Source organism: Pelmatolapia mariae, linkage group LG15, assembly GCF_036321145.2.
Source record: "Pelmatolapia mariae isolate MD_Pm_ZW linkage group LG15, Pm_UMD_F_2, whole genome shotgun sequence".
NCBI lineage: Eukaryota > Metazoa > Chordata > Actinopteri > Cichliformes > Cichlidae > Pelmatolapia > Pelmatolapia mariae.
This window is the reverse complement of record NC_086240.1, coordinates 34,827,266-34,854,768: the sequence shown is the minus strand read 5'-3', so window position 1 is coordinate 34,854,768 and position 27,503 is coordinate 34,827,266. Positions and strand designations below refer to the sequence as shown.

At 41.5% G+C, this 27,503-nt stretch overlaps 1 protein-coding gene across 8 annotated transcripts in view; it reads right to left on the bottom strand.

Annotated features, from left to right (window-relative positions):
- mast3b (microtubule associated serine/threonine kinase 3b) overlaps nt 1-21,215 on the bottom strand; it is a 35,882-nt gene extending 14,667 nt beyond the window's left edge. For 2 of the 8 annotated variants that reach the window (XM_063496558.1, XM_063496559.1), the window contains exons 1-7: nt 20,881-21,215; nt 18,376-18,465; nt 8,293-8,381; nt 5,844-5,916; nt 3,584-3,604; nt 3,126-3,204; nt 481-638 (exon numbers count right to left, since the gene is read on the bottom strand). In XM_063496558.1, coding sequence (XP_063352628.1) covers nt 481-638; nt 3,126-3,204; nt 3,584-3,604; nt 5,844-5,916; nt 8,293-8,381; nt 18,376-18,465; nt 20,881-20,927 — 557 coding nt within the window. In that variant the 5' untranslated portion in view covers nt 20,928-21,215. Of the gene's footprint in view, nt 1-480; nt 639-3,125; nt 3,205-3,583; nt 3,605-5,843; nt 5,917-8,292; nt 8,382-12,553; nt 13,018-18,375; nt 18,466-20,880 lie in introns of those variants that run through there. The other 6 variants (XM_063496560.1, XM_063496565.1, XM_063496561.1 and 3 more) reach the window with 4 other exon arrangements.
- Between the last annotated feature and the right edge of the window lie 6,288 nt (nt 21,216-27,503).

Here is a 27,503-nt window from a genome sequence, read left to right as displayed (position 1 = left end):
ACAGCTCTGCAGTCAGATCTCCACCTGCCTGCCGGCCAATGGGCATGTGCGATCAATCGGAGGCAGCTGAGGTGCCAAAACTGGCGCTTGAAGGCGTCTTCAAATCTGACAGTCTATCAATATGTAATGATACAACGGCGCTCGTGTTCTGTAGTCGCTGTCCAAAGTTAATCTGAAATGTAGGTAGTTAATCCTTTCGGACAGATTACTGCATTTAATCTGTGTGAAACATTACATGTTTTTAATTTGATGGTAGAACAAGAAACCATCCAAACAAAACAGACAGGAGGCTGTGAACGGTTCTCCCATCTCTGTGTGGATCCTTCTGTCTGTGTCAGAAGGTCATCTTAAAATAGTGATCCTGTCCTTACTTTACACTTTATGTTTTCAGTAACTGAATAAATAACTAAAAATGGCTACCCTAAACAAAGTTTAATTGCACGTTTTTTTAGTTTGTTCAGTTCTGTGTCAATTATCCACCTGAGGCTCCGAGACCGCGGTCGTACCACCGGCGAGGGCCGTCCGTCCTCGTCTGTTATGCTGTCTGTGCTGCGGAAGTGCTTGAAGATGAAGTGAGGCTCGTCTTGTGTTGGCTGGTAGGGAAGCTGGTGGAGACGCTCCTGGGACGAGGAGGAGGACTGCGCACACAGAAAGAAATTAATCAAATGTCTTGAAGGATGTTCAATCATTAAGGTAAAGAAACCCCAGAAAGTTGATTCTGTTCATCTGCATGTTGCGGTTTCAGGGGGAGAAACGTTTTATCACTCATCCAAGTGACTTGCAGCTGACTGCAGGTTTCCCCAACCTTATATCATATTATGTGGCTCTTATTTTTCTTAAAAACAAAAATAAGGTAAAAAAAAAAAAAAAAATCTGGTAATTCTTTGTTTTTACATTCATTGGGCCCCAATATGCCCAAATATCAAAGAGAAATTAAAAATGCATGCCGTGGAAGAGTTCGGGTCTTAGGAGGTTAATATGCAAATTGTCATGAGCTGAAGTTTCTCCTGCTGAAAACTCTGCGTCCAGATGAAAAGAATCAAGTTTCTTGGAATCCATCAAATAAGAAAAATACATCTATTTTCACATTTAAACATACTGAGCTTCTTTTGAGGCTGATTTAACCAAAACAACAAGCAGTATCTCTTCAGCCCTTCTGAGCTACTTATTTTGACATGTGAATAAATGTCAAAGTATCCAAATCTTTACTTCCGACCCATCATCTTGTGCAGTGCTTCTAAAGAGTGGGAAAATATTTAAATGAACTCAAAAATGACTTAAGACTGAAAATCCCTGAGAAAGGATCTTCACCTCAACACTACAAAAGCCCAACAGCTTCCCAATCTGACAAAGATTTGCTGCTGTGTTCACGATTAGTAAGAGCAAGCTAAGCCAGCTTTACATGTTGCTATACACAGCAGTTTGTGTTGGTCAAAGTCAAACCCATCGGCCCAGTAACCACCGCGGGCTGCTTTCGCAAAAGAAGAAAAACAACTAATGTCTGCAATTTGTCGGTCCTGCTTTTCAGGTGGCATCACTCAACAGGGTAGGCTGTTAAGACTGAAGATCACAAACGGGTTCAGGCAAGTCGGGCAAAGCAAAGGACAACAGCAAACTGAAATTGGTTCTACATTGTGAGCTTGACTTAAAGGATCATCGAAGGGGAAAAAATAAAATTAAAGCTAAGCTCGTCTTACAAGGCAAGCACAGGCCTACCCATGTGCTGTGTTTTGGCTTCACTCGGGTTTCAAACCCTGCTCTCCCATGAGAAGGTGCTCTTTTCCTTTGCAGTACTGCGATTTTCTGCTTGGACAATCTTTATTCCTTGTATTTTACTGGCCCTACAACAGACTGACGACCTGTCCGAGGTGTACCCTGCCTCTTGCACTATGATAGCTAAAATAGGCTCCAGGCCACCTGCAACCCTGAACTGGATACTGATGGATGGATGGATGGATGGATGGATGGATGGATGGATGGATGGATGCACTACTTCAGTGAGAGTAACTGAATCTGGAAAGATCTGTGATATGCTATGAAACGTAAGAGTCTAGTTTCTTTTCAGACCAGCTGAAAAAACAACACACTGAAAGGTTATAATTGTTTAAAAGACGTAACGAATGAACTCAGTGATGTAAAATAATTCCACATAGCATCTTTCAGATCAGAATATTCCACTTATGCATTCCCATAAAATAGATCAGGCACCTGTGAAGATTTGCCCTAAATCCAAATTCACAATGTATATGAATTTAGGAGACCAAAAAAACAAAAGCCTACAGAGTCATTATTATTATTTGCAGTTATCTTCCATGTCTACCGAGGCAGAGAGCAACATCTTTTCAAGCTAAATAGGGGACGGTGTCTGTTGCCGGCAATCTGTTTCATTTTGCGGTCCATGTGTCGTGAACAGAACGGGGCCAGAGGGACAGCATCTGCGAAGTCTCTTTCTAAAGCCTCAGTATAAAGAGGGCAGCGAGGGCCACTGAAGAGCCCTTTTGTCCCCACTGACCTCTGGGACTATGCTTGGGTCGGCCCAATAAACCTCCTTATTAGAGCTCCACGCAGCAGACTTTCAAAGACTTGGCAGACTGCCGCCATTACAAACTGTTCATCTGAATGCCATCTGGTGACATCATCCAGTAAATACAATTACGGCTTTATTCTGCAATAAGACAATTCGCAGTCTTTTAAAAACATCTGGTTGAATCACTGTGACATCCTGTTGCTCAAAAATGCTGTTTAAAGCTACCAAACACTAATGTCTCAGTGTACTCTTAATGTGGTGTTATGATGTTTTGTGTTTTTAATAAAGGCTGTCAAAAAAAAATAAAAAAGTTCCTGAAATAATTTAAATTTCCTTCCCCTCATCTCCTCATTAATATGCATCCGCACAGACTGTGTGTGTGTGTTACTTCTTACACCAAGTTCCACAGACTTGGAGAATGACTCACTGAAGCAGACGATGGAGGAAAACAATTAGCGGTTTGTCATCATCGGTCTTGGCATTCACTGTCCCTTATTGCATAAACCAATGTGCTATTTGGGCTGAGTGAGGTGTTAGAATCGGCTGGCTGCCATGTTGTGACCGGGGGACGATGGCGCCATTTTTTCGGGTGTCTTACCGAGACGGTGGAGCTCGGCGGATTGGTTCCATAGCCAGACGAAGGGAGGGACGCCAGGGACCATCGTCGGCCCTCGGCTCTGAGGGAAGCAGACATGCACGTTACATAAGCCTCAGCGGCATAGGCATTAGTTAGCATTTCATATGTGAAACCTGTTACATAACAGACAACGGAGGTGTCCTGTGACTACATAAGCATGAAATTTATGTCTTTTTCCCCCACATATATATATATATATATATATATATATATGTATATATATATATATATATATATATATATATATATAAATATAAAAGGCTCCTTTCTCCCTCCCTCCCTCACTTTCTCTCATCACTTGATTTCAATAATCAAGCAATAAGAATTTATGAAGGACGAACATTTTTTGTGTAAAACACACAACAGAAAAGACAAGTTTAGACGAAAAGACAGGGTGCAAGAATTGGAAAAGAAGCTACCTGTCCGCGCGAGCCAAGTGGCTGCGATCACGACAGCAACGGAAAGAAGGACAAGAAAAAAAAACAAGAAAGAGAAAAGCAGAGAAGTGAGTTTCAGTGAGTTTTAAGAGTCTTGCACAAATGAACCTGTGACCTCTGGCATTCAGCTGAGGGATTAGTACTGACAATGTTGCCTTCCTTGCCACTTTTCATTTGTCCAGATACAAAGAGTGGAGAGCAAACTAAATTAATTTGAGGATGTGTGTTACATAACAGGAAGAGCCCTTCACTTCAAAGCTGGAAAGAACGAACCTGCAGATTGGACTGTACAGCTGCAAAAAAAGGGTGGCGGTGGGAGTATGTTTATGTTATTTGGCATTTGCACGTAGAGAAATAATGCAAGGACTGCACTAAACTTTCACACAGATTGTATGGGGAATTAAGTGCAGCTGCATAGGTTGAGTGGCAAACTTCAAGAGCAGGGCTTTTCCTGCTTATGCAGAGAGTTTTAGCCTGAGCCAAAGGAAAATCACCAGCATCAACACGCTTTAGTTCATTAAATCACACAAAAATACTGCAAAGGCGTCTGTCGTATAACGTAGCATAAACTCGTTGCCTTTTTCGCCCCTTAAGAGAAAAGCATACAACCCTGACAAATAGTGTTAAATAGATCGGGACAGATTTAGTAAATTAATAAAAAGCTTTGACTGCCACAAAAACAACAACAGCAGACGGATTATACTCATGACATCTCTTCTTCCATTAAAGGGTCTCATTAAACGGTGACAACAGGACAACCAGAGCTTCACGCAGTAACAAACAGAGTTCTCTTCATGGCTGAGAGTCTATTTTATTGCAGCACAGTGACGGTTAGGAGTAGATATATGACACAGAATGAGATAATAAGAAAAGGATTGCACAACAATTTATTTATGTCGTCGGCATGAATTTAGAGTCAAGTCTAAGTTCATATCAAGATAAGTCGAGGGCCATTCCTGTGTATATGAAATTTTAAAAAAAAAAGAAAAAAAAAGACATTACTCTGACCTTTAATTTGACTGGCTTATTATACAACAGGAAGAAATCTAAATATTTAATATTTACCTAGTGCCTGTCATTTTGTTGGTAAGCTATGATGTGTTCTCAGAGCAGTCCTTAGCACCTGAACCTGCTTATAAGTTTTTAATGACTGTTCTCGGGTGTCTTTAAGGTACTGCCTCACTTGTCGGCTATGCACGCCGGGAGCGAGACAAGCATGTTGCCATGGGAACCGGGCTGAATGATGCGTGAGTAAGGGGGGGGGGGGGGGGGGGGGTACCCTCCATCTGACTTCACTCATCCTGCCGAGGAGTCTGCAGTGTTAAGGATGGTGGGGAGCGCTCCCGGCTGAGTCAGCCTCAGTCACCTTTCTGCTGTTTCTCTCTCGGTGCGTTTATGAAGACTGTCTGCCTCTGCTCCAGGATACTAATCTCTCAGAAAACCCTCAGAGCGTGATCCTGTGTTAGCTTTGTCATTTTTTTAGTCATTTTTTTAAGTGTGTACTTTTCTGATTAGGATTCACAGTAATAAATCACAAAGACGTAAGGCTAAACAATGGCCCAAGTGATTCAGAGATCAAAAAACGACTACCTAACTCAATTCAGTTTTATTTATATAGTACCAATTCAAATCAACAGCTGCCTCAGAGGACATATCGTCAGGGGAGACAATGTAAAGACCCTCAAATATTAGTAAGAAACCCCAACAACTACACGACCCCCTACGTGTAGTGGGAAAGAAAAGCTTTCTTTTAACAAGAAGAAACCTTTGACAGCTGGTTTCTTCTTCTTAAAAGGGGAAAACCAGACAAAGGTTGACTTGACTGATGTGCTAGCACCATTAACTTCGACCACTGTTGACCCTTGACATCATCCTCTACCAGCACAATCGCAAAAACCTTCACTGTAAGAGTTGCCAGTTCCAGGAACTTCAAAAATACATCATAAAGCGATTTTAATTATATCTTTAAAAATACTCACTTGTTTTTGTGCTGATTTTACTTTGTATACAAGTGTAATATGATGGATTTTATGGTTCAAACTTTTAATCGAATGACACATAAGCTTGTTACTTTTAAGTTTCATTGTAGTATTTATGCCACATTAAACATGTGGCTTTTTCTTAACAGCAGTGATGCTGATTAATGCCCATCATCCAACAGAATACAAGCATGATTAAAAACAGCAATAAGGTAAACACTAAACTCCAGGGGAACAATTTTTAAGAAGTATTGCCGACATACCTTCGGGCAAATGGAAAGTTGAGGAAGGCACTGGTCGACACATTTCGTGGACTGTCTAAAGGACTGCTGGCGGCTGAAAGACATAAAAATATAAATAAATAAAAGTTAGCACTGTAATAACATACGAGAAAATGGAACGGAAAACAGATAACATCACGTCTATGCAGTAACCTATCATCAGTGCAAAGCCAACATATCATTTTGATATTACTTTTTCAAATGTTGCTTCCAGTCTACTAACGCTCTCAATTCATGGAGAAGCCTCATCCTGCTTGGCTTTGTTTGAGTCTGCAGATTTGGGTACACTAGAGACCATAGTGTGTTTACATGCGAGTGTTGAGTGCCCAATTAGAGTGTGATTGCACTCCATTATTAGCTCATCCTTAGCGTGATTGAGTTCAAAAGGAAGCACAGCTACATACTGCTGTTATGAGGATACGAACTTTATTTTTTCCTGCTGCTTCATTGCATTCAGGGGCTTTACAGCATCTGCCACTGATTTCGAAAGCAGGAGGGCAACATCAAGCATCTCAGTATCTCCTGTCCCTTAACTGTGTTACAATTTCATGAAAATTGCTATTTTTCATAAATTCATCTAAAGAAATTAGAACATATTGTGTTTGTTACAAGGCAGCTCGTAACAAAGTGTTAAAGATACAACTTAAAACTAGTTCTTCACTAAGTTGTCTGTTATTTGTAGACTCAACAGTGATTCTTCTTTTCTTTTCTTTTTTTAGAAGACAAGACGAGAATTCAACCCTGGCAAACAGCAGCCCCCATCTGTCTATCTGTGATGTTAAGCTGAAAATAATTAAGGTGGGAAGCAATACAGATGCCAGCTGGGTGAACAAATGCTGTTCTGCAGTACTTGATGTAGAAAATTAACGGTTGTAGTCAGTATTTTTCAGACTTGTAGACTAGTCGACTAGTCTGAAATACAAAGAAATAAGTGGTCGGCAGTCTTTCACGACAGAACTTAGAAAACACGCTGTTATGGAACATATCGAAGAAAAATATGAGGTCATTTTAAATTTGAGCAGCAACACATCACCAAAAGTTGGGAGGGGGCCATATTTACCACTTTTGGTTGCTTTTCATTTGTGTAGGAAAGCATAGGGACCTTTAGGGAGTTTTGTTTGTTATTTTTGGCACTACTCACTGCTGAAGCAAATAAATGGCTGCTTAGCACTTTAAAAGATACTACTGTTTGTGTTCTTTCTTGGGTGGTGCGTGAGTGAGGCCAATTTCTTGTTGCGTTCAATACACGCCTAGACTAAGAACGTAACAGTAGCATCTGCTCTTCTTTTAACAACAGTGTGAAACCGTCTGGGAACTGAGGACACCAGCTGTTAGACTTTTGGGAGAGCAATGTTGTCCAGTTCTTGTCTGATACAGGATTATGTTTGCTCAACAGTCTTGACTCTTTTTCAGTGTATTTTTCATGTCATGATGCACCAAATATTTTCCAGTGATGAAAGGTCTGGACTGCAGGCCGGTCAGTTCAGCACCCAGCTCTTGTACTATGAAAAGCAAGTGGTTGTAGGAGAAAGATGTAGTCTGGATGAAAGCAAATGTTGATTTAAAACTTGTTAATACCTTTTAAGACTGATGGTGCCTTTCCAGATGTGCAAGTTCCATGGATTTCTAAAATAATTTCAAATTATGATTTATCTGATCACAAAACAGCTTTCCACTTTGGCCCAAACCATTTTAAATGAGCTTTGTCCCAAAGAAGACAGTGCTGTTTCTCAATCGTGTTCATATATGGTTGCCCATGAAGTGATTTCCATGACAGAATCATGCCTGTTTTTAAAGCAGTGCTGGCTCAGGGCCCGAAGATCGCAGGAATCTAATACTGATTTTTTACCTTTGCCTTACACACAGAAATTTCTCCAGATTCTTTGACTCTTTTGACGATATTATGTACAATTTCTAGACGCGGTTTTTGCCAAATGATGAACCTCTGCCCATCTTTGTTTCAGGGAAACTTTAAGATGCTCTTTTTATACCCAATCGTCTTACATGCCAATTACCCTAATTAGTTACAAAATGTTCCTCCAGCTGCTTCATATTAGTACCACTTACTTTTCCAGCCTTATGTTGCTGCTGTCCCAGCTCTTTTAGAATATGTCGCTGCCATCAAATTCAAAATAAGCTCTCATTTTTTGTCATGAAACAGTAAAATGTCTCACTCTAAAAATCTAATATTTTCTATGTTCTACTGTGTTTTTGAGATATGCAGATCATTGCATTATGAATTTATGCACATTTTACGCTGCACTTTTTTGGGATTGGGGTCGTACAACTCTGAACATCCTTCTTCTCAACGCTGGTAAGGTGAGATGGAAACAAGCAAAGCAAACGCTTCTATAGCAACAGTTCAGGCTTTCATCGGTTTGACTGGCCGGTGCAGTGCCGAGATTTTGGAAAACACTGAAACAGGTCTTACCAGTTTGGAGTGAAAGTGGGGAGAGCGGCCGGGAAAGCGTAGGCGACGGCGTCCCGACACCGAGGCTCTTCCTGTTGCTGCTGCGACAGCTGGAGCACAAACAGCAAAAAGAGAAACCTCAACAGCCTGTCACAGTCAAAACATATCACTTATCTGCATCTGCCATCACAATTTAAATACAAGTGTTTCTGTAGTAGTTTGAATAATAAGTGACTTCTGTATTCTGCAGATGAAAATAACCTAACGTTGGCCTCAGTAGGGTAATCTGTGCCCTGCAGGTGTAGTAGCATGCTGACAAATTGGTTGCAGTGTTACGTTCATGATCAGTGAATAACAAAGCTTTATTTCTTCTCATTATGTCCTCAACAAGGTCTCTTTAAAACCTGCAACTTTCTCACTTTTAAAATAATGACAGCAGCTCCACACCTTAACACAGAGCACTGTATAAAACACACTGATAATACCAGCAGCTCTTTTAACTGACGGGAAGAACGATATGGCAATGCCAGAAAATAATAACCTGTTGGTTTCCTTCAAAGTGAGCGTAATCGCTGCTGCCCTGACTTCTTCCACCTAATTACAGGTCTGAGTCATCTGAGTCTTCCAGTGTTTCGGATTGGCTTTAAGTATGTGTGTTGAGCAGCAGCTCGTCGACACAAAAGGCTCATGACAGTGTAACTCTGAGGAGATTAAGCAAACACTTGACCTCTATCGTAGCAGACCGTTATCCTCCAAGCTGTGACGGTTGAAAAAACACAGAGTAACACCAAAACACGTCTGTTTTGTGTGCACACTGGAAGGAGAAATGGGGGTAAATGGTGCTGTGGAGACAGGACATGGATGTCCAGTGCGCTATCCTCATATAACTACGTATTCTTAAACAAAACAAACATGGCGATATTCCTGAAAAACACGTCAAAATTTGTTGTCGGTGTTTACCATCTTTAGGATGTCCTTACATTATTAATTTCATTTCAGTATTTTTTTTACTGTTTCTTGCAATCGCCTGTTTGTTTTAAAGGCAGGAATTTCCATCATTAATTAGCAAAAAGACCTTTTTCAGACATTGCTGCAAATTTACTGCAAGGTGCCAGCCTATCACAGGGCTAACTCAGAGCGACAGAGAGACATTCACGCTCACCATCACACCCACGCCTAATTTAGGATCATCAGCTGACCTAACATGCGTGGCTTGTGACTGTGGGAGGAAGCCCGAGTAAAACCAGATCGACATGGGACCAACATGCAAACTCCACACAGAAAGACCTGCACTTTAGGTCATCTGAAGATCATTTTCTGGACCCACATACCTTCAGCCTGAGGCTTAATTTTTTACTGGTTTAAACACAACCAATAAACAACAGTGTGGATGGCGATTCTTGACCAAATGGGTCTGAAAATGATCTACTGTACTGTCTTTTGTGCAAGATTAGAAGGGTGTTTAGCATTCTGTTCAGTCATAATGTTGCATCTGTTAGTTTTATTAGTATTTCTCGAGATCATATGAGAGAAAGAAACTAAAGAAAGTAGATCCCTTTTTCAACTATAAGTTTCCAATATTTAAATGCTAATACTAGTAGCAATGCTGTCAGGCAAGTAAAAAATAAATAGAATGCCAATGTATCACCACAATTCACAGGTTACTGCACAGAAAATAACAAATGTGACCTTGATCTATACCACAGTTTGAGAGAAGACCCGTATGATGATCAATTGTGACCAATGCTGTAGGAGAACTAGCAAGTCTTGAAAATTTTAGACGGACGATTGACGCCTTGCAATGAAATTAGCTCAACAGTCCTTCAGCTGAATGACCTATTATCATTTTTTTTCTTTCGGCTGCTCCCTTCAGAGGTCACCACAGTGGATCATCTGCCTCCCTCTCACCCTATCCTCAGCATCCTCTTCTGTCGCACCAACCCTCTGCATGTCCTCCATCCTTACATCCATGAGCCTCCTCTGAGATCTTCCTTTTTTCCTTCTTCCTGGCAGCTCCATCTCCAACATCCTTAGTCAAATAATTCCACTAGCCCTCCTCTGCAGATGTCCAAAACCGTCTCAACCTTGCCTCTCTGTCTGTCAACCTGAACTGTCCCTCTGATAGCAATCTTCTCCATCTTTAGCTCTGCTTGTCTTCCTGTCAGTGCCACCATCTTCAAACAGTCCTCAAATGGTAAATGAACTGGTTCCTATATAGTGCTTTTCTACTCTACTGGAGCACTCAAAGCGCTTTATGCAACATGTCTCATTCACCCAATTATGCAACCACTTTTTTCCACACCTAAGTGCTTTCTGTCTAACATTCATACTCCAATGGATGCATTAGAGAGCATCTTTCTGACCTCTACACTTCTCCACCAGCACCCTCAGAGCAAAGGTGCTCTTTTTCAGCATGAAGCCATAGTGCTGCTTCTCTTCTTATCTACCTTTAACGGCTCTTTCACCATATCTTGATAGTATGGCTGATAGTATTACTACAGTCCTGCACATCATTCTAGAAAATCGGTATCAGTACACTTCTTCTCAGTTCCCCAGGCATCCTCTTGCTCTCCAAGATTGTAATTACCAGCTTGGTTAAAAATGCCACTGCCCTATCTCCTAGACATCTGCATACCTCTACAGGTATGCCAGCTGGACATGCTTACATAACCACCTTTTCACTGTTAATCTTCCTTCACCGCTGCCCTCACTTCTCCTCACTAATCTTCTTCACTTCCTTATTCACTTGCTTTCCTCGATCTGTCCTCAATCTCTCAGTTCCTTCATTCATTAGGCCCTCTAAGTACTCCTAACTTCTCAGCACACTCCACTCTTTATTATATTTCCATTCCGGTCCTTTAATCACCCCAACCTGCTGCACATCCTTTCAAGCTCAATATCTCCACCTAGCTCTTGTGTTAACCTAATACTATTGATGAGCTAAATCTTTCTTTACTTTGTTTTTTCCCTCTTTCCTTTTTTCACACTTACCAAAAATACAGCATTCATAGCCCAGTACAGATGAGCGTTAAGAACCACAGCTTGTGTTTTTTATGTGTTTTGTTTCTTTTCTCTGCCCACTGGAATTTAACTCAACCATTGAGATAATTTCCGCCTTCAGAGCACCTCTGCCTTGAGACGCGTTTACGTAACTACAACTGTAATCTACAGGCAAATGCATGACACACCAGCATGACAGATCAAGAGAGAAAACTCATGAGAGCCACAATCCAAAAAGGATGCCCTTCTGTCACCGGACTCAAGCCTGAAAGGGGGGGGGGGGGGGGGGGGGTGTGCACGCTGACCGCAGCCGCCGGCCCAGCTTGGTCGACAGATGTCCAACACTGTGTGTGTGTTTGAGAAGGAAAAAGGAGGGAATGCTAAATAATCCCCTGAAAGGAGGAAATCTGACATTTCAAAGTTGCTGGTCCAAGCACTCCAGTTCAAATTTATGATGCAGACAAAATGAAGCAAATACCTTCTGATGTTTTAGAGCCCACAAGATGAATCGAGAAAAGTCACCTGATTAAATAACTTCTGGCTGCACTGATAAAAAAATCTCAATATCTAAGATGTCCAGCTGCACATTTAAAGTATTTGATAGCCAGGGGGGCTTTTTCAGACTGTGCCGGGCACGTTCTGGAGAGCATATCAATCACTGAGTGACACTAATCACTAGTGATCCTGTGTGACATCCTGCACAAGGAAGTTAACAGGTGCAGACCTTATCTCCAGTCAGCCAACAGTAAACACAATACATTACACCTAAATATGACTTCCAGGCAGTCATTATAACCCTAATCCCAAATCCAATGTGCAGCACACCAATCTAAACAGAGATCCGCACATATAATTTTATTATTTAGTCTATCCACACAGCTTTATGTGGCAGCTGCAAAGTGCATCCACTGACAAACACATGCAGACCTGCTGTCATGCTACATCCAATTTCAACAAAGGAAACTGCACACCGCGCCTATTATTTTAAGCTCCTGCCTCTGAGAATATTGGCTTTATAGCAAATATTATCTGCAAACAGCTTCAGATACGATGTTTTCTTCATAACCACAAAAACAAAAGAGCTACAGTGGGCAAACACTGGATTAACGTTCAAGCGATCGGGTTGCTGATCTGAAGCAGCAGCTAGCTCGTGTTGTTAAACGTAAACGGAGACGTTTGAGAGTATTAGGGAAGACTAATGTAATGCATGTGGTAGCTTTTAAAGACTAAATAGCTATGTGGGCTAGTTTCAGCCTCCGGTATGTCAACTTCTGATAAGTACCTCTTCGAGCGCTTCAGTAGCGACACCGAAACAAAAGGGGACTTGCTCTGGCTCGGCATCGCAGACCAGTGAATCGGATCCGACATGCTGGAGGATTTTCTTGCATAACCCCTCGTTTAAAGTTTATGCTGGTTTCAAAAAACACAAGCTCGACTTGATGTGAAATCCGCTCCCCCTCCAGCTGCTCCTGCTGCTGCTAATACTGCTTCTCTCCCCACCATCGTCTCAGCTTCTTCTTCGTCTTCTTCTTTTCGGCGGTTCCGTTTGTATTCAAGCCGGAGTCAGACCGCCTCGTGCAGTCCCAACATCTCCGGAGCAGCCGTTACATCCTCCGGTCTGATGGAAAGCGCTACACCCGGGACATCACGTCCTTCGCGGCTTGTCGGTTAAGCGATACCGCTGAAAACAGCCTCTCAGCCCGCGGTACTTTGTCCACACCGTGTCCGCTCGCTGCGTGTCTCTGCGCGTGAGGAAGCAGGAGACAAGTGCTGCGTTCAAGCGCCGCTCGTTACGTTCGCTACGCAGTGCCGCAAAAGTCTGCTCAAGTTTTAGGGCTTTTTAACTGACCTGTGTTTTTGTCGCTTCTCTTATGTTAGCTAATTCTTACAAAACAGTTTAAAATGGACAGTGGCAATCCCCTAAAAGCCTGACAAACAGTTCTGAGTCCAGTTATATTCCCATTTGCAATGGTTTAAAAAATGTATGTATACTGTATTCATATTCATTTTTGTGTGAAGCACTAGATTTAACAGCTCTTTCCCATATCTCCACTCTGTTCTCATCCATAAAGTGCTTTAAAACCTGAACATTATGGCGAACAGCTGGATCTTCTAGTTTCAGTGCAGCTAGCCAAACAAGAAAGAGCCAATTGCTGCTAAAGATACAGTTAAAGTGGACAGTATAGCCTTGATTACTTAACATGAAACTCATTGTTGGAGCCAAAGACCACACAACACACTGATTTTTAGTTTTAGTGTCTTTATTTCCCTGAGTTACTGGTTCTGTTAATAGTTAGCTAACATAAATAAATGTAAATCTATTGGCTTCTGTCCCGGCACAAGGTGGCGTTGAACATGTTCTAAAAGGTTAAACTTTAAGCACTTAAATCCAGCTACACAAATAAAGTTGAATCATAATACTTAATTTATGTGCGCTGTGGGTATATATATTTGTATTTGTGTGTACTGTAGTTAGTCCGTTGTGGGGCAGGTATACTGTCATCAGTATCAACAGAGCTGTCTTTCAGTTTCAGTGTTTTCACGTGTATTCGACAGTAGACAACTAGAATAGAAGCAGCTTTGCCTAAACTTGGGATCTGTTAATGTTCTAATTATTCGAATTCCGTACAAATAATAACACTTCGCTTTAGCCAGGACATGCACAAAAAGATAACACTGATGGCAATATTTTAGTGTGCACTGGATCTGGCTAAGTAATTTCCCAGAGTGGAAACAAAGGTATTGGTTTCAGTTATGGTCAGAAACCCAGCCCCGATTTGGTGGTCCCAGTGCTTACTACAAATGAGACATAGCTGGCCTGTAAGGCGGTTTCTGTCTATCTCTTTTTGCTAAAAATGCAAAAGTAATATTATTTGTAAGACTGAAAGTGTGAGTCATGTAAAGATACCAAATAAATACAACATTCCTGTAGCAGATTAATAAAATAAAGCTTTCAGTCATGCTGTTTTCTGTATGATTAATGACCCTGGGATTTTCAAACAGAGGTGGGGGAGAAGTGTTGGTTTGCCATAACTGCAGCTAAAGACTCTAACAGACGGTGCTGCAGCTCAGATTACAAAAGCAGAGCAAAGAAAAAAAAACTGACACCACTGAAGACTGTAGGAGTAAAAATCCAAACCACGCTGACTCCTACCACGCAAACGTGCTAGAAACCTGCTAAAAGCTGTTTTTCTCTACTTTCTATCTTGACTATTTGTAACCTACATTAGCCTGAGACAGCCACTCTTTTCATATAGGCTTCAGATAGGTCAAAACTTAGCTTGAATTCTTTTAGTATGTATGGTTATACCTCTCTGTGTGGAAGGGTATAATCATATAACTGCGAAATTAACATAGTATTGAAAAAATAGTCGCGTAAACCTGTGTGTAAACGAGACAGGATAATATGCAGATATCACCAATCCCCCTTTTAAAAGTATTAAATCATAATAATTAGCAATGAACTGGGAAATGAATCTATTTTTTTTTTAGTTCTTCTGTTTAAAAGAGTTTATTTTTTCTGTATTTCTTTAATACGTTGGTGTACTGCCATGTAAACAATAACAACAGTGTAAGATCATTGTCACTTTTTTAAGTTTCCATAGAAAATCTTGTCCAAATAGACCAAGAATAATTAAAAAGTGTAATATATAGAGAGCAGCCTTTATATGATTAGTTGTGCTGCAAACCTGCAAACTATCCTTTTATGATGTAATACGAGTAAACTTACAGATGCCGCTTGCATTCATATCTTGGGGGTAATTTCCTACAAAACGTGAAAGCAGCATAAGATGTTGCTGGGGTATACCATTAGGAGCCTGGTAGAGGGAAGTTCCAGATAAACTTATTGAATAGTGGTACATTCCACTGCACAAACTACATCCAGTACTTGCGCACTTACTCTTGGCTTAGCACACACACACACACACACACACACACACACACACACACACACACACACACACACACACACACACACACACACACACACAGACAGACAGACAGACAGACAGACAGACAGATAGATAGATAGATAGATATTTTTTAAAGCCTGGATTCATCATCTTATACCCATATGACTCCAGCTCTGCAACTTTTTGTTTCTCTAATTATACTGCAGCAAGTCTATTTAAAGTCATCATTAGAAGTCTGCATGTACAACAGTTATTTCCCAAGTGTTTTTGTAGTTAGTTATTTTTTACCTGACCTTAAAACTTCATTATGTATAAGATTAGAAGTGTCAAGTTAGAGTCTCAGACCAACCAGGCCTAAAAATAAAACCTTCTAACACTTCTGCACATAATACTAACGTTACTCTTTAAAACTTAATCTCGTCATCTCCGTGACCCAAAAACTAACTGAAATCTTTCTTTTATTTTAAGCAAACTGTAACCAAGCACCTTACCTTGACAAAAAGAGGCATGTCTGTGTCTGAAGCTATCTGATAACAAAGATAAAATACTGCATATTTTCAGGCTTGGTCATTTCACTTTCCATCACAGCAGCTTTGTTTCAAGTGAAATTTTATATATATTTTCAGTGAAATTACTTTGTTACCACTGACATACCATTCGTGACTGTTTGTGTCTCTCTGTACATTGTTTCCTATACAGTCTAGTCATTTTTCATTAAAGGCTTAAACATACAGTCGTGTGAAAAAGAACTTTTTTACAGGATTCTGAGCAGTCGTGTCTAAGCATACCTTCATCTCCTGTGATAAGAATTAAAAGGGTAAGGACAACCGATCATCAGCAAATGTAAACATCACCTCTACAAAAGCAGACATTTGTCAGTTTGCTGGTCTGGAGCATTTAGGTGTGTATTGACAAAGTGCCACATTCTTCCAGGAGTGGGCGTCCAGGCAAATTCACCTCAGGGTAAGACAGTGAAATGCTCAGAAGAAGCTGCTTTCACTTGCTCCCTTACTCACAAGGGGTCACTACTGCAAACAGCTCTTAGAGAAAGCCTATAGGGTCATTTTCAAACAATTCACAGCCGATCGGGTTACAGTAAGAAATATTATTTGCATTATTCACAAGTGAAAACATTCAAGATATCTCTAGGTCGACCCAGCAAATTCACCCCAAGGTCAAACTATGCAATGCAAACTGCAAAAAACTCAAAAGCTACAACTCAAACTCTACAGGCCTTAGTTAGTGAGTTACACGTTAAAGTCAATAACAGTGCAATTAGCAAAACACAACACAAGTATAACTCGTTTGTGATGGTTGCCAAGAGAAAGCCTCTTCTCTATCAAAAGAACATGGCAGTACAGCTTAGGTTTACAACGCTGCCTCTAAACAAATCACACGACTTCCAGGATGATGTCCTAGAGACAAGACCAAAGTAGAGAAGCTTGGTCCCGATGCATGGCATCACGTTTGGCAAAAATCAAACACAGCACATCAGCACAAATACCTCACATCAATTATCAAGCATGGTGGAGGAGGGGTGATGATTTGGGCTTGTTTTGCAGCCACAGGGCCTAGGCACATTGCAGTCACCGTATACCAAAGTATTCTTGAATCATGTGTATGAGAGCTACGGCCAGAAGTGGATAATTCAACAGGGCGACCCAAGGACAGCAACAAATCTATAACAGAATGGCTGAAAAAAAAAAAAAAGAATTGAGGTGTTAACGATTTGGTTATATGCTGGCTATTTGTGCACAGACCTTAAGAGAGCTGTGCTAAAACGCCTGCAAACTTCAGTGAGCTGAAGCCACGCTGTAAAGAAGAGTGGGTCAAAATTCCTCCACGATGATGGGAGAGACTGATGAAATCATGATTGCTTCAAGTTATTGCTGCTAAAGCTAATTAATCATTTTCACGTGACTCTACCAAATACCTGGAGCTCAGTCCTGTTTCCAAACCTTTGCCACCTTATGTTATTTAATCTAATTTGAACTGGTTTCCAGTCAAATTTTATTCTATCCTGACACAAAGAAACTCTAAAGTGATTTACTTTTTTTCAGTCATCAAGCAGGTTTTATTGGATATACAGCTCATACCAGGTGGCTACTTAGGGTGTGGCAGCTTAACATAATTTGTTTTTGTCTGTAGTTTACATTTAAGATTTGGCTATGCTGCCATAAGATTAAAATGGGTAAAACTGAAAATGAATCCTGCGCCAGGCAACAGGCATGTTCTCGTTCACATATTTGTTTTCCTTCGAGCCAAACTGCAGCACAATCACAGTATCTGATCCAAGGGTTGATGTTGGGAAATAAGACACTTGCATACAAATAGAGAATCTGATGCAAGAGAATGAGCATGTGCCTGGGTGGTGAAACAAATGCAAAACGGTGTTAAAAACACGAAGCCAGCAAATATGGAGCCAGCCATGCTGTGGAATCAGACTATGTCCATGTGCAAATGAATGCATGTTCATCGTGTGAGTGAGAGGTTTTTTTGCATTCCCAGAAAAACTGTGCTCATTTTTCAGGAGAGCAAATGAGATTCATTACTGCTCAGTGTGTGGCGTGACAGCCTAGCGGTGCTCACACATCCAGAAACATGCTGGATGCAGCCGCCTCTGTTTGCAGTGTTGCCTTCCTCCACAGCACCCAGCACCGTTGCCAAGCAACCCACTAAGACTTAGAGACAACTAATAAACGACACGTCTTCACTGGTGAAACAGAAGCACCTTCACATGCCAAAAAAACAACAACAAGACAACAAAGAGCACACGACTCAACTGATATTTCTGACTTTTTCTGATCTTGTTTTTTTCTCAAACAGGAAAAGCAACAGAAAAAAAACACCCAGATTGTGTTATTGTCATATATATAAATGAGCAAATTATGATTTTTTTTTATGTCATATTGATCCAGTCAGGAATGATTTGGTGCATTTTTATGCACTATTCTGAAATAATAGTGCATAAAATGATCAAAAGCAACCAAATAATAAGAGCTGTATTATTCTGAAGCAAATGAAAATCAATTACACTTGCTGGCCCATGTTAACAGTAATGTTAACATTACCTGTTCAGCAAATTGTCAGGGTTTTTTTTGTTTCTTTCTTTCTTTGTTTTTTTAATTTAATTTAAAAATGGATAGGTTTAGTCCTTAGGAAGAGTTTGCGTGTGACCTGGCTCTCTTACCTCCAGGGATGAAGGGTTTGTAAGGGGCTGCAGGGGCTGCATGGGCTGCATGGGCTCAGGAGGGTGGGGCTCTGGCATGTGGGTGACAAACTGTAAGAGCAAGACATGGTCACGTGCATTAGTGAGCTGGCTCAGCAACTTGGCCCATCAGGTGTCTGTCATCATCAGTCAGTGCTGGAGCTTTGGCGCAAGGTTAGAGGCCGATGCCCGCCTCTCTCCGTCTGACATCACCACTGGGGCTGCCAAAGCCGATGCCCATCTGATAGCGCTGTTTATTTACAGGCTCGCTGGATGCATCCCTGGATGCATCTGATTAGCCGGCTACTGATCTCATGTGAGCTCTTACACAACAGGAAGTCAGCAGCTGCTTGTCAACACACTAGACAGGAAATTTCAGCATCCAGCACACATTTATTGAACATGTAGTGCAATCTTTAACAGTGTTAGGAGATGCCTAAGATCAGATAAATCTAGGTTTGACTTCCTGAAATCAAAAACAACAATGCACTTGTAGTTCTTGCACACCCAAACCTGCACAGCACTGTCTCTAATGAATCTCAGCTACCACTTCACATCTTAATGCACGGTCGAGGTAAGCAGGCCGAGCTCGCTCCAAAGTCTGCATCTGTCTAACGCTGACATAGTGCGTGAAGCATTTTTCTCTCAGATTTTAAGCTCTGCCTTCGGGGTTCCACAAAGCTGCTATTGTCTCAGTTCTGCAGAAGCTTCTCGGTGCTAAACACGGCCCTGGCTACCACAGCACTAATGAACATGTTGTCATAGTAATGCAGGGCGAATGGTAGGAAAAACAACTCCTCACACAAAGACTCCTCATTCTGTAGTGCCTCCTCATAATTAAGCAACACATGCGAGTCGTTGCGCTGCATTTCATTTTGACACGTCTTCTCCTTAAGACCCTTTAAAGAAAAGCCCTGAGTGGTGCTTGAGTGAATAATCTGTCATTTCCATACTGCATTTCAATTTTATCTCCAATCTTGTCCAGAGTGGAAAACAGAGCGGGAAATCTCAGACTGATTCATTTCAGATTTTCCTAAATGTTCAGGGAGGCTCTGATATTCAGACCGGCGGTAGCTACAAATCATCAGATAACATCCATTGGCTGTACTTAAAAACTACAATCCAATTACAACAGTGCTCAGACCTACTGGCTTCTTATTATTCTATGTTATTCATATTTTACCTTGTAAGATCCAAAGTGTCACTACGACTACAAATCTGGCTAAATACTCAAAGAGCACAATTCACCACAACAAAGTCTATCTGAATGCCAAGAGAGTGTTACTTTTCACATTTGCACTTCCAGTAGTGGTTTGATTCAGCGGGTGCCATCATTAAGACCCTTAGACCGTCCCTGCTTGCAAAGCGTGAAACCTCCTCTGTATCTCAGAAGCTAAGGAGTGCCTAAAAATGAAATGAAACCAACGCATGCTCAGCCGAGATGGTCCACAGAGGAGGCAGATGGATGCATGGATCAGAGGATGATGAGGATGCGAGAAGGGAGCTCCTACGCCTTATGGATCAGCATCCCAGTGGGCAGCAGCAGGAACCCCCACCCCTCCCGCTCCCTAACCCCCTCCCTTTTCTCAATGCAAAAAAAGGCTATATTCACTCAGAAGGAAGGGTGGGTGGACATAAGACTGCAGTCATGGGCTTTGATAGAGACAAAAATTACAGGTTAGCAATTATAAGAAAATCCAGAGTCTATCCTGCTAAATAAAACGCTGTCAGTGTGTGTTGGTCCTGTGGAAAGGCCACGATGTGATTCGTGGACTTGTGGACTGAGCTTTAAAAAAAGAGAGACAATAGAGAAGGAAAAAAAACAGAAAGTCATATGAAATTAAACATTTGGTAAGATTAAAGGATCGGGAACCTGGATGAAGTCATTTCACGGACAAAATATGTCAACGCCATCACAAGTTTAGTGCTGTTTTCACTAGTTTGGCTTTACACATTTAACCAGTCGTAAATTGAGCAAACACGGATCCAGTTCAAGGTTGGACAGCTTGATTTCTCCACTTCAGCTCAGTTTAAAGATTAACGCGCAGGTTGGGGGATCTGCCAATTTTAAGCCTGAGTCTTCCTGAGAGCACTGATGATGTTTCCAAAGACATAAAGGCTGCTGGTGAGACACCTGTTGACTCCTACAGTCTCCAATGCGGGTCGCCTTCAAAATATGAGAATAAGCCGAAGCCGTTACCAAGGCAATGAGAATGCCATCACCCAGAGAGAGATTATTTTTACATCTTTCGTGCTGAGGTGGCTGTTTAACTTCACTGCGTAGCAGATAGCTGAAGGTTTGAACTAAAGCCACAGCGCATCTAAAACTCTGTTGACACCATCGGTTGTACACGAGCGCGTGAACGCTCCTATTTCTCACCTACCTACTGCAACTTCAAATTCAGCAGCCACACAGGACAGCTAGTGGTTTCACATCTGCAGCACAGCACGAAAACATTTTGTTTGTTTGAAAAAAGCAGAACTTACTCCAGAGTCAGAGAGGGGATCTTCAGTTTATCTCGTCTCGACTTCATTCTTCCTGAGCACCGAGCTGGGGCTTCACTTACCACAGCGCAGCAGCGCTCGGTCTCGCAGCCGGCTTCCAGCCACTCATCGCCGCCGTGGGGGACTAAAAATAACCCCTTTAACCAAGTATCGTTTCCCGGCGGCTTCAGCGGATTCCGGGTTGATTCTCCTTAGCAACAGATACAATAAAAGAACTTAAAAAAAGGCAGTTACTGGCAGTTTTGCGCTTTTTGTTTGTTTGTTCCCCCCGTGCGTCTTTCAAGAGAACCGGAGAGCAAGCGACTGCCACAAAACCGAGGGAACGATGGGTCACCGCTAACCTCCATGTGACTGGTGGGAAGGGAGGGAAGGGAGGAAAGCGAGGGGGAAGGGGGGTGGCCAAATCAATTTGGGCGGTGGGTGACAGCCATGGCAGAGTCGAGGTTGGGTGAGGACGAGAAATTCATGTCGAGAAGGAGGTTTTATTCACAAACCCGATGAGTCTGAAGGCGCCCCGAGGTTTGGTCATTTCGTGTATCTTTGTATTTATTTAGGTGCGTTACGCGTTTTTTCACATTTCTATGCATCTTATGGCATTAAAAAAACAACCTAATACAAGCGTTTCTTTGTTTTTTACTGTCAACTCTGGAACCACGAACACTGGCAGGCTGCTGGTCGTGATGGAACTGGGGAATACCTCTGCCGGAGACCGTAACAGCTGCCGCACACCAAGATGCGCGCTTCTATTCGCGGAAGCGCCGTGCGCGCGCATGTGGGGACTGTCTTGCTGTTACGAGCCTTTATGTTCACTTTCACAGACACGGCGCATTTACACAGAGGGGATATAGCCTACTGGCGCTGTGAGCACGTGGCCACGTCGAGACCGTCCACATAAATCACAGTGTTGAGCGTCTCTAATTGGCTCCTCGGGTATGCGCGCACGTGCGGGCTTAAGTGGAGAGGAGGCGGGGGGTAGTTTTACAGCCTGACTAAAGGTAGAATTTCCTACCACGGGTAGTGTTTGTGTGCTAGTGTGTGCTTAAAAATCGATTCTCCTGCTGCTGCAGGTGGATGTACGAAGTGCCGTCCAGTAAGAACATCTAAAGGTGGAGGTTTAGCTGCTTCAACTGGTCACACCTCAGCTCCATCAGTGATGCCATCAAAATCAGAGTCCAATCCACACCAGCTCCACCATCATCACTCACATTTCCACACAGCACTTGTTAGACTGAGCAGTGTGCTACCTGTTTACTGTTCGATTACCATAAGACAAGCATGCACGTCTTTTTGAAACTTTGCAGTTGATAGTGATTCTGGTTGATATGTCTGATGTTTGGCCTTTTTTTGAAGAAAACACAAGAAATGATGTTGTATATTTTTATGGTAAATCAACGTATCGTTCAGTTCATCGTTCATTTTGTTTGTAACAGTGTGTATCTACTGTTTGGCCAGCAGTGTTCAGTAACAGTAAAACTGCAGCAAAACAACGAGATGAGCTCACTACAGGCCAGGAAGCTCACGGATTCAGGCAGTAGTTCGCTTTTGGGATAGCAAAAAGCAAGGAAAGCACTCACCTGTAAATCTCCCACACCTTGATAATGACTCTTCATAGAAAGATCGATAGATAATGTATTTATCCCCAAGCAGAAATCAAATATCCAGCAGCTCAATTTAAAAACAAACATCTCTCCAGTCATAAATTAACAGATGACCTCCTATCGCCCAAAATGACTCAAAAAAATGATGGGTTTATTATTTCACCTATTTAGCATTGTGCATGGTCTGTGACATCATCTTCAAGCCCTGCAAGGGACTTTAAATGTGGCGTATGGATGATGCAAATCCAAACTAGAAAGGCGGATGTTGGTGGGTTTTGGAGCTATTGTGTGGAAAGGTGGAAATGTACCATTGTTGACACTTTGGAGAGCCTGTGGCGTGCGTGTAGTGGTGGTGATGGGGTTCCCGTTCTCGATTGTTTGGTAATTGTTTTGTTAAAGCAGCGTTTAATAACAGAGTCAGTTTCCATCAGAGTCAGTTACCATGGAGATGAGGGCTTTCCTGCTCTTCCATTCTGTGCGCCTCCTCCCATCACTGCTGTGTGAGATTCAGCTTAGCAAAATTAATGCCGTAAATGATTGCAAAGTGCCACTTAATACATATTCTTATGTCATTCACACACATGTGGAGCGATGCAGTAAACTTTCAAGGTCATTATTTGTTAATATTAAAGCGAATACGGCTGTTTCTTCAAACACATATGAGCACATCTTTCCACAGACCCCCACTGAGGCTTTTTGTTGTAGCTCTCATCCAGAATCTCACCCACATATATCGAAGGCTTCACTAACAAGAGCGAGGACTCGCTGTGCACCCGAACCAGTGAAACGTGAGGCAAGGCTTTGCTTCAGTCAGCAAAACTGCATGGGAGGAGCAGAGAAGACGGGGCTGTTTAACTACACGAAACAAAAACAAAAAATAGCTTAAATAAGATGATTAATGCAAATATTATTTGGTTAAATACATTATGCAGACATTTCTTGTGGATCAAAGGAAAACAAAGGCATGAAGCAGGGACGCCAAGCAACCTGTTTCTCAAAATATAGAACTGAAACAGGTGGTTAGTGTTTACCCTTATACATTTGATTGGAAAATCAGAGCTTCCACAGGAGTAAATGTCTTACTGTGTCCAGACTTGAACTCAGTTATCTGAAGAGGATTCTCACGATGACCTAATAAAGGCTCCAGCAAAACCTGAGGTCTTCATTTATTTCCTCAATGACTCTATTACAAAGCCCCTCAAACACTGCAGATACAAAGTGAGCCATGGTTTAGTGCACTGCAAGTCAATTTGCACACACTAATGATATGTTAAAATGCACCATTACCGTAATTGAGGCCATGCAATATAAACAAATAAACTTGCATTCCTATTGCTGGGTGACAGCAACAGAGGCGTGTAACAGGACATGATGTGGTGTAAGAGGAGACATTTTCAAAATGCTGTGATGCAGGAAGTAATACCACAGGGGATTGGCGAGGTGTGTGTCTTGAATGTTTCTGTGAAAGTGTATGTGAGGAGGGGGGTTAAAAAGAGCAGTGGGTTATCACGTGTCAAGCAAATTTTGTAGGGACTATTGAGTCCACAAGATGGCGCAGAAATGCAATAATGAGGGTGAAATAACTACATTAGTGTCTGCAACTGTAGTCAGTTTTGCACGCTCTCTTTGAGGCTGGAAGTCGTTGTTGTGATTGCTCTCACTGACCCCTGATGGAGATGATTGATATAAGAATCAAATCAGCAAACTCCTTCAGCAAAACAATCACACGTAAACTAGATTTTATCTAGTTTCATGACAACATGATGCACTGAGGACTTCTCCACTCACCTCATTCATTCCCCACATGATCATACAGCACCGCAGTACGTCTTTCTCCAGAATGCTTCAAGGTTTTTATCTTACAGTATAAAACATTGTCAGTTGACTATTGTTTTGATTTAACACCACATAAATACACCTAAATTAAACCTCCTCATTCTTTTCTTCTTCTTCTTTGGTGCAACCTTATAAATACAGTGTACCCCTTTTGCCTCTCCCATTTTCTACAATTCCCCTGTGGGAGAGGTTGGTGTAATTTCTTTCCCAACACTGTAAAACGCTCATATAATGCATATTTAGCCACCTGGATGTTTCTGATTGTGATTTTAGTTCAATTATTGTCATTATTAAGCCTGTTTTTTGTTAGATGTTACAAGTGTGTAGTATGTATGTATCATAAATGTGTTTTAGGCGCCATAAATGCTAGCATGAATATATACTTCTTGCTAGCTTGGAAGTTGTGGTGGGTTGAGCTAACCCTCTTCCCCACTGTTTGTATTTGGTCGTAGGAGCTGGAGTGGGCAAGCTATTTACTTAGAGGTCTTTCTTTCTTTTACCTTTTATCGTCAGGTATGTCGGATTTCGTGTTGTTGTTTTTTTAATCTTATGTCAAATATGTTATGTGTAAATTAATACTTTATGTTTAATGTAAAAATAAATGCCGCCCCTTTTCTACAATTCCCCTGTGGGAGAGGAGCTGGAGTGGGCAAGCTATTTACTTGGAGGTCTTTCTTTCTTTTACCTTTTATCGTCAGACACAACGCAGAATCACACCGGTTACACTAAGAGAAGAGTTATTTCAGTAATATGTACCTATAACAGTGATATATTTACATATGTAAATTTGTTTTTGTTTTTTTCCAGCGGAAAGCAATGAAGGTTTCCCACTAGTGATGGAGCATCTCCAACAGAAGTATGCGGTGATATTTAAACCTAACAAACAGAATTTTATGCAAATGAAAAGAAATGTGAACAGTAAAGTTCACTGCAGTACAATTAAAGAATAAAGTTTTCTGCATAATCTTAATATAAAAATCCACCACTAAGCAGATACAGGACAACTTTACCATGAAGTAAAACTCTACAGGAGCGTTACGCTCTGTCGCAGGTAGAATTGTATTTATTTTTATGTTTTTAATGAACAGTTATCACCACTAGGGGCTCCAGTGTGTCAGCCTATTGTACCTGTAAAAATACACACAGTGATTTTATGGAAATGATACTTCCATGTCAAACTGCCCCTTATCACATTACACTATTGTCTTGCTGATGCTCCTTTTTTTAAGGCAAACCACTGAAAAACTTTTATTGCAAATGAGGAACAAAGCAAATGTTTGCCTTATTTCACTCTGAGATTAGGTCTGGGGAGTTTTTTTTATTAAAAAAGAAAAAGCAGCTGCCATAGGACAGAAGCAGGGTGCAGTCTAGACAGGCTGCCAGTCTGTGGCAGGGTTAACACAGAGACACACACAAACATGCACACCTGTGAAATGGTGAAAAACAACAGATGCTTTCTCATTTATCAGGTAGTCATCACACGCGAGTCACATCTGCACTGAAAACTATGTGTGTAGGCCATAAATAAAAGGATCAAAAGCAATAAAAATGTACCTCACTTGGGTTCTTTTAAGGACAGGCTTATGGCTACGTTCCAAAACACACTCAGCTGTTGAGAGATTTGGCGAAGTGCTGCAATATCCAACAGAAAATGCATTCAAATTTGCGCCCCTCACAACTGAGTCATCAGCTTGGAGACTAATCCACAAGGTCTGTCTTTGCCCGTGGAGATGCCACATGAAGAACGAACAGGAGCTGCAAGTCGATGCCCAACTCCATCAATCACTGAAACATCCAGCAAACAAAATCCCCCCTTGCAGTCTTCAAATTGTTACTTCAAAGCCCCCAACTTCCTCTTCTGTGGTTAAAGTGTTACAATGTTTGTGTGTGTGTGTGCAATGTATCAAGGCCAGATTTTTAACACCTACAGTAATGAGGAAACTAATACGAGTTAATCGTGTAACATCAACTTTACAGTAAGTTTCGTTAGTGGTGGAACATTCTCCATATCGTCATTTTTATTCAACAACACACATTCATTAACATGAGCGTTTAAAAATGTGCAGTTGGTCTCTGTGTACAGCCGGCAGGTCGTTCAATCACAGACACTTCTTGGTAAATTCACTCTAATCAGATGAACTTTCAAAAAAACAAGTCTGGTGTTCAATAAAGATCAAACCTGCAGACAGCTGTGGTTACAGCGGTTGGCGTTTGAGCTCCAGCTGCTCACAGTGAACTATTGTAAACTATTGTTTGCTTCATGAAACATGTTTTATTAGGCCATTCTTTGCAGTCTGTCAGTGGTAATGTGTGATAATTCACAATCACAGTCACGCACAGGGAAGCTGGCATGCACGTGGACCTAAAACAATGGCTCCTTTTATTTGAAATAACATTGTGTTTATTCACTCATGAATACCTGTAGTTGGTAAGAAACATGCAAATGTGTATTTATCTTCTAATCTGCGGATCTCTGTGGACATGCAGGATACTGAGTGTTGTTTCTTAGAAGAAAAGTTGCTGCTGGAATTCTTAGAAGTTCAGATGTTTTTTGATGTCGTGTTGAGCACTCCTGAACCTGTTCATACAAGATGAATGTTGCAAAACCTCAGCAGAAAACAAGAAAAATACATTTATGTTTAACGAAAAGTGAAAAAAGAGTGCTGTTTGTTTTTCCGTGTTCTAAATTTAAACCTTAATTTGTCCTCTAAGAGAAACAGGATGCAAGAGTCTATGTTCTCCCCCAGAATATGAAGGAAACTATTTACTCTTCCTGACTTTACCCACATCATGTGAGTGACATCCTCCTCACAGTCTGCACCACATGTCCATGAACCCCTTTGAAGTCTTCCGTTACGGGAGGCGCTTATGATACCGAAGCTAGATAAATTGGTGTTGGTGTAAGTTCCTGTCTACAGTTTCCTCCAGGCAGGCACAGAAGCTGTCACTTGTGTAGAAGTGTAGAGTTTAGGCTTTACATCACAGGGGCAGCTGAAAAAAACGCACACACAGAAAGGTCAAAGCCCAAGCGCCGTCGCAAGAGGCCTCCGAGCAGCCTAACGCTTCCATCATGGGTGAAAACACCATCACAAAGCCTCTCGGGCTAGTTTTGATCGTCACAGCTCACATGGTGTTCAACGGTAAGCCGTCTCGTTTGTAACTGTGTTTTCC